We start from the raw sequence: 8,405 nt of genomic DNA on the forward strand, positions 1-8,405 counted from the left end.
CATTAGTCTCATTCCGCTGTTTATTTGTTCTCTTTTGTTATTATTCGTTTTCTTTGCTATTTCTCTTTCATAGTTTATTCTTTATTGGTAAAGGAGATTCGTGTTTGCCGAGTTAAATGGACGACGCGCCATTTCAGGGGATATAATTAAGACAGTGTGAAAACAAAATTTATTTATTTAAAAATTGTTTTCTCCAGAACTAGTGTGCCAGAATTAACCAAACTTGCAGGGAAAGTTCCTTTTTATAGTTCATATTCAAGTTGCTCAAAAATACAGGTGAAAATAATATATAATTAAAGAGAATAAAACATCAAAAAAATATATTTATATGTAGGAAAACAAATAAAATATGAGGATATTGGAATATTATCCTTATTGGGAACGAATATTGACAGGACAGAATCATTCATAAACACAAATTTTACGTATATTGAATGAATTACTTCTATATTATGCATACAGTTATACACACTAATAAACAAATCGTCCATCTATTTGGAGGAATCAAAGCAACTTTAGCTAAAACGTGAAAATCCGTTTAATGTAAACAAAACCTTGGGTTTGGTAGAGTTCACTATGATTGCCATCCAAATTCTGAATATTTATTTTTTATTTTTTCTTCTTCCTCCTCCTGTAGTTCCGAATTCGGAAAGTCAATAAAAGGAGCGTGTGTCTGACAGCCAATTTGCATCGGCTATTGGGAGATTTTATGCTAAATGGGGCGGAAAAATTCTGTTTCTTTCCGGACATAATGAACGCGGCTAACATGAATTTAGCTTTCAGGGAAGATTTGTTGTACGGATATGTTCCGTTATTATTTTTGGTTATTTTCTGCCTGTCATTGTTTTGCGATTGGATAGATGGGTTTAAATCTCTCTCTCTCTCTCTCTCTCTCTCTCTCTCTCTCTCTCTCTCTCTCTCTCTCTCTCTCTCTATTAGTAGCCATAGCATACTTTATTACTGTTCCGATATGCATTTAGCGAATGGCCTCTTTACTTTAAACATCTCTCTCTCTCTCTCTCTCTCTCTCTCTCTCTCTCTCTCTCTCTCTCTCTCTCTCTCTCTCAAATAGCTAACAAAATTTACGCTTAACGATTGACTTTGAAAAAAAAATCAGTCAGAACAAAATTCAAGCCTTCCCACATCTCGTATATCAAAAGCAGAAAATAAAAACCAAATAAACAAAACATAAAGTAAATAACTAAATACGAATTAAATAAATAAAATCAAGCACACGACCCAGGCACAAGCACAAATACAGAGCGAGTAAAAGGGAGACGAAATTCATATTGCATCACGTGATACATCTCCCTGGGGCTACTTCTCAGGCAGCGCGGATGAATTCGGTGTAACTGTATTTTGCTCAGAATCTGCTTCGAGCGAATGTGGAATTTATACAAGCGTGCATATTTGCATACGCAGATACTAAAAGACCCAAGAATATTATTTCAGAGATATGTGCACTTACAGTTCATTAATTAAGTATGCAAATTCATGTTAATAGGAAGACACTGGAGTGCGCTTACGTTCTGTAAAGCAAATAGGATGCTTATTTACTTTGTTTTACAAAGAGCAGTAGTTTCAGGTTCCTTGAATATCTGATGAAATTACGCTCTAAAATTAATGTAGTTTTTAATATTCTAGTGAGGCAGTTCATTTCCCATTCCATGGAGGACTTAACAGTCTCTCTCTCTCTCTCTCTCTCTCTCTCTCTCTCTCTCTCTCTCTCAGGAACTCACTACGTTCAAATCTTGTCTCCAGATATTCCGATATTTTCAGAAATTGTTAAACCGTTTTAAATTATAAGTTTTCATTAATCTTTGTTCTACCAAATCCGGGTGGCAATTTCCCCGAGACGTAACCGAGTGATGGGACTTTTCCCTGAAAAAAGCGGGACACAATATCTTAAAAATTAACCATTGAATTTTCTTGAAAATAATCTCATTATGTTTCCCACACCCAAATTACGACGATGATACCAATCTAAAGTTTACCTAACTTAACCTAACCTAGCTTAACCTAAGGGCATGGCAAAAAAAACGGGGTCTGGGGCAATACTAGCATATATCTCAGGAATTTGCATTCGGGTATTCTCATGTATTTCATTATCCATTTTATTGTGGAAGCAAACTTTAACTTATTAGAAATGCGTATCACTAAACCTTCCACACTCATTAGCTGAAAACTGCTCTACCAAAGTTCCTAACCTGTGCAGTTAGAAATGTTTTAAAATTTTAAGGTTCCTTCCGAAGGGTGAGAGGAAAAAGCTTGTAATATGATAGGTATAATTCATTTATTTTAAATGTTTCATTTCTTAACGATATTTAAGTATTCAAAGTATATATATATATATATGTATATATGTATATATATATATATATATATATATATATATATATATATATATATATATATATATATATATATATATATATATATTATGTGACTCACACCAGGATCGAACCCAGGTCTTTCAATTGAAACACTAGACCGCTGCCAACCAAGCCACACAAGTCATAAAAGAAGTTGGAACTTAAGTACCACTGCACCTAAGGCTTTACAGTACCTGGCTTGGTTGGCAGCGGTCTTGTCTTTCAATTGAAAGACCGGGTTGATCCTGATGTGAGTCACAAATTTATTTCTGTTCCACACGTGATTGTGTGTTGATTATTTCTATCATATATATATATATGTATATATATATATATATATATATATATATATATATATATATATATATATATATATATATATATTATATATATATATATATATATATATATATATATATATATATATATATATATATATATATATATATAAATATATAAATTTTCCCAAACAATAAATGACAAAAATGACAATAACAAGAGATTATTTGGCATATTTGGCCCCCGTGGCATTTTGGATGTTTACAGCTAATTAACGAAAGCGGCTGTTTACAAAACAAACATTCATGAACTCTAATGATGCTCATGTCGTATCATGGGAGCTCTCTCTCTCTCTCTCTCTCTCTCTCTCTCATTATTTATTCTTTCAATTATCTTTCAATTATCGTTTCTGATAAACAAATAATTCCGGTTATAACAGGCTCACAAACATTGGGAATTATCTAAAAGTGCAGTTTCGAGTTGGAAAAGTCTCTCTCTCTCTCTCTCTCTCTCTCTCTCTCTCTCTCTCTCTCTCTCTCTCTATATATATATATATATATATATATATATATATATATATATATATATATATATATATATATATATATATATATATATATATATATATATATATATATATATATATATATTATATATATATATATATATATATATATTTATATATATATATATATATATATATATATATATATATATATATATATATATATATATATATATATATATATATATATATAAAATTTCTTAATTTATGTCTGTGTTCGGAAGACTACTTTGTAGAAAAGGACCTCAATATTTAATTTGAAATCATCTGCCACCATTGATATCAGAACAAAAGAGTACATCATGTCTCTGAATAGCTTCCATATTGGGGTGAATGATGAACAAATACAATTCTTTTTTGATGGTTTTTTTTTACAGGCTAGAAAATAATAAAGCGGTTATTGTACTGATTGTACTTGACAAAACAATGAAGCTTTAGAAAAATCATATCATAAAAACTGCTCGAAATTTTTCAACTTTCGATTTGAACCCAAAATACGAAAAACAAATAAATAAATAAATAAAATAACTAAATAAATAAAATTTGATCAAACTTGTTATTCCCGTAAATGATTTTGTATTTACGAGAAACCTCGGAAATAAAAGAAAAACAAGTGAAAAAATGTGCCAACGTTTCTTCGGAGTAGTCAAGTTTTCTGTAATGTATAATCAAGGCCACCGAAAATAGATCTATCTTTCGGTGGTCTCGGTATAATGCTGTTTGAGCCGCGGCCCATGAAACTTTAATCACGGCCCGGTGGTGGCCTGGTCTATATCGTTGCCAGACGCAGGATTATAGCGAACTTTAACCTTAAAAAAAATAAAAACTATTGAGGCTAGAGGGCTGCAATTTGGTATGTTAGATGATTGGAGGGCGGATGATCAGCATACCAATTTGCAGCCCTCTAGCCTCTATAGTTTTCCAGATCTGAGGGCGGACAGAAAAAGTACGAACAGGAAAAAAGTGCGGACGGACAGACAAAGCCGGCACAATAGTTTTCTTTAAAGAAAACTAAAAAAGGACCTAAACCCTCATCTCAACGAACATATAAAACATCAGAGAAAAATAATAATAAAAAAAGTAAGAAGAACATAAGTAGCGTGACTGAGACCACACAACATGACCCAGGACCTCGAACACCCAAAATGGAACGACATCAATTCCGCCTTACGAGATCATCAGTCATCATAAGTGTCTGGATTATCTCAGGCCCTCTTCCCGGAGGCTCTCTCGCCTTATGGAGGCCACGATGGACGGTCAGCCTTTGGGGGAAATAAATAAAATCGTGAGGAAGGAATCACAGACCTTGTCAGGGTTACGAGTTTCTTATATTATATGAGATTCGTCCTTTTTCGTAGGCGAGGCATTTACGCAGAGACCAGACATGTACTGTTTTTCCTGTATATATATATATATATATATATATATATATATATATATATATATATATATATATATATATTTATATTTATATTTATTTCCTGTGGTTTTATTACGTATATACATACGCCCTCTGTGATGTAGTATGCTGACGCTTTGTGTTTACTCTCATCCACTATATAAAAAAATACTTCATAAGCCTTTTCCTCAAACGTAACTTTCTCAGAGAAAAACTAAAGAACAATCGGTGTCACATTCTTCTCTTTACCGCTGAGACAAGGGAAGATATCAGAGCTGATTTATTCCTCCAATCGGCTTTTCCTTCGCTCACAGCTCCAAGGAGACCTCATTAGCAGTCTTGTTGCCTTCCTTAGTTGTTCCTTCTGCTTCTTTACAAAAAGAACCAGGAGTAAAACTGAAAAAGAAACACTTAATACCCTCCAAATTTCATTCCACGTCAAAGCAATATAAAATCAGTGGCGTCTTTGGCGCTGAAGTTCATTGGAAATTCAGACGACCTTCTCGGTGTGATAGATTGCATCTTAAGGTGGAGTCTCAAACGCGCGCAGATAGACCTCATCATCTCATTTGGGAAGACATCCCAGTGGCGTGGGATATCTTCTCAGGGATGTCTTCCCAGACAAGTAGTCAATTTAATGGGGTCTGGCCCCCGTCAGGAAGAGCAAGACTTAGGAATTTCGACAGAGCGGACGATGAAAGTACTTTTTAATCTCCATTTCTGCGAATCTTTTGAGTCATTTCGCCTTTGAATGAGGTTTCCTGTTTATGGTCCTTTTCAGACACAATGGATTTCAGTTAATTGTCACTTCTTAGTGGATTTTCCTCTCGTTAACTGGTCTTAGATCAGTGGCTGTGTATTGTCTTAAGAAAATTTCGTTTCTTATGTCCCCGCAGCCTTGTCTTTTATGATCGAACTTAGGCTCTACTTTTCAGTATAGTCATTGATAGTCAGTGGTTACTACCTAATTAAATTTCTCATCAAGATTGAAATGAGGTACCCCCCAAAAAAGTGAAAAATGCGTCGAAGTTTCTTCGGCACAATCGAGTTTTCTGTACAGTGTATAATGCTGTATGAGCCGTGGCCCATTAAGCTTTCAGCCACGGTCCGGTGGTGGCCTGTCCTATAGCGTTGCCAGACGCACGATTAAGGCTAACTTTAGCCTTAAATAAAATAAAAACTACTGAGGCTAGAGGGCTGCAATTTGGTATGTTTGATGATTGGAAGGTGGATGATCAACATACCAATTTGCAGCCCTCTAGCCTCAGTAGTTTTTATGATCTGAGGGCGTACAGAAAATTGCGGGCGAACAGACAAATAGTCATCTCAACAGTTTTATTTTACAGGAAACTAATAAGGAACTCTTCGAAACCTTACAAAAAAAAATGTAAAAACTCTTCATGAAGTACAACTTTGTGTTTTCCGCAAATGATTAGTAATAGCAGTTTTCTTGCATTGCAATATATAGCAACAGCCACAGCACCAAAACTATCTGAACTTTTCTGAAGGTAATGGAAGGTTTTAAGCCTCCAAACCTCAAAGGTAGATCCGTGTGTTGAATTCAGTTTTCCCGAACAGGTAAAGTCCCTCATCATGAACAAACTGAAATAGATTAATAATTAATTAGTTTATAGATACGAACATAGCAAAAAAAAATCTCCAATTACAACCCCTTTGGACGAATGGCATTACACAGCTTTCTATATTTAGATTCAAAAGCAGGTACCTCATTATTAGTTGGCCTTGTCAAGTCTCAGCATTGAATTGCTGTATGCTGCAATTTACTTGTAAAGTAGTACGCAAATTTCCAATTAGTGAATCTTTAAGTTTTATCTGTCACCGGAAGATTATAATTGTGTCTTGTATAACAACATTAGTTTATCAATTCAATGAGTCCGTGTCTTTTAGTAGGAAGTATTAGCTTGTCAGTTCAGTTCCCTCTTTACTATTCTTTTAGATATGAAGTATTAAGCTTGTCAGTTCAGTTCCTTCCTTGATTACTATTCATATCTGATGATGAAATACAATACTTCTTCTTGTCCTTCCTTGATTCAGCGTCTTGTAAACACCCCAATTGTCTTCTGGTCCTTCCTTGATTCAGCGTCTTGTAAACAACCCAGTTTTCTTCTACAGTGTCTTGTAAACAACCCAATTGTTTTCTTGTCCTTCCTTGATTCAGCGTCTTGTAAACAACCCAATTGTTTTCAGTTTGTCCTTCCTTGATTCAGCGTTTTGCAAACAACCTAATTGTCTTGATTTCTTGTCCAGTTTTCCTTGATTCAGCGTCTTGTAAACAACCCAGTTTTCCTCTTGTCCTTCCTTGATTCAGCGTCTTGCTTTGTCATGAAATTGTTTTGTTTACAAATTCTGTCTCTGTTTTGATAACTGGTCATCGTTCTGTCATTGGCCAGCTCAGCTGTGTCACTGTCTTCCTGACAGACAAAAACAGACACAGGCAAGCAGTCTGACAACAGGCAGATCTACAGAGGAACGAGCAAGCTAGCAAACAGTCTGACTGACTGGGAAAAGAATGCCTTCATCAGCCTTGCCCCTAATTGAGCATCTTTTCAGCATCCCTTCTGGCCCATTGTTCTCTCGCCACTCATTAGCTCTCATTGTCTAGACGCTGAAATGGAGCATTATTTTATGTATGTATTCTCTGCCCCGACAATAACCGTTTGCTGTTTAATGGTTTTAATGAGCGGATGCGTTGGACAGCAGTCTGTTTCGGTGAATACCTGGGAGATATTTGTGGGTCTCGGTCTAGGCATCAACTTGATTGCTGTTTTCGACTGGAATTTTCCTCGATCTGTTTATGAACCTGTTTATTTCCGTGTGGAGTGTTGTACAAACATACAAATATGGCTCAGTATCTCTCCTGAAAACCGTTATATACAAACAGAGATGTAAGCTTCACCAACATTCACCTCTAACAGTTATTTACAAACACGGACGTTCATTAACATTAAAAACACCTCCACCTTCACAAACATTATATACACATACAGATCTCACCAACACCTGTCGCATTGGCAAGGATTATAAATACACGTGTGGATGCCTCTCAGTAGTCTACATACTCTCACAAACACTATATAAACATAAACCTCACCAACACAAGGACACTCCCAAGATTATATACACATACAGGCAAACCTCACAAACATATTTTCCTTTACAGGTATTATGTGCAAATTGATAGCTCCCCAAAAACATACACACAGCCTTATACATGTATACAAATACTCTCACAAACGTTATATACACATACAGGCACACCTCACAGACAGCTCCATCCTGTCGCTCACAAACACGAGCTCCAAGTTCCCAAACGACCAGAGGAGGAGGAGAAGAAGAAGAAAAAGGAAGAGGAGGAGGAGGAGGAGGAGGAGGAGGAGGAGGAGGAGGAGGAGGAGGCAGAAGACCTCATCATAGGCCGTTCAGGAGCATGAACGCAGAAGCTAGACCTAAGGTGAAGGTGCTGTCGAGGGGCGGAGCGGACGCACTCTGCATGGCTGCTTGTGTCTCTCCTGAAGGGGAGAAGAAGAAAAAGAGTAAGAAGAAGATGATGATGATGGTGAGGGGAAAAGGGACGTCATTATCCGCTGCATAATTAGACTGCGTCTACTAAAGCCTGTGGGTTTCGTAGCCACAAGCTTCATTGCGCGATATTTTTTGTTTATTTTTTGTCTTTTTTTAGCGACTGAATCTTGTAAGAAATGTGTAGGAGAGTTAGGCTTATAGGATATTAACCTGGTTTACGTAACGCTTTAGGGAAAATCATTTTGGG

The 8,405-nt window shown here is 35.8% G+C and overlaps 1 protein-coding gene across 1 annotated transcript in view; it reads left to right on the plus strand.

The window, feature by feature from the left end:
* LOC136851083 (uncharacterized) overlaps nucleotides 1-8,067 on the plus strand; it is a 69,075-nt gene extending 61,008 nt beyond the window's left edge. Inside the window, exon 3 of the mRNA XM_067125054.1 lies at nucleotides 7,889-8,067. Coding sequence (XP_066981155.1) covers nucleotides 7,889-8,067 — 179 coding nt within the window. The remainder of the gene's footprint in view (nucleotides 1-7,888) is intronic.
* The last annotated feature ends 338 nt before the right edge of the window (nucleotides 8,068-8,405 follow it).

Source organism: Macrobrachium rosenbergii, chromosome 23 (genome assembly GCF_040412425.1).
Source record: "Macrobrachium rosenbergii isolate ZJJX-2024 chromosome 23, ASM4041242v1, whole genome shotgun sequence".
NCBI classification, from domain to species: Eukaryota; Metazoa; Arthropoda; class Malacostraca; order Decapoda; family Palaemonidae; genus Macrobrachium; species Macrobrachium rosenbergii.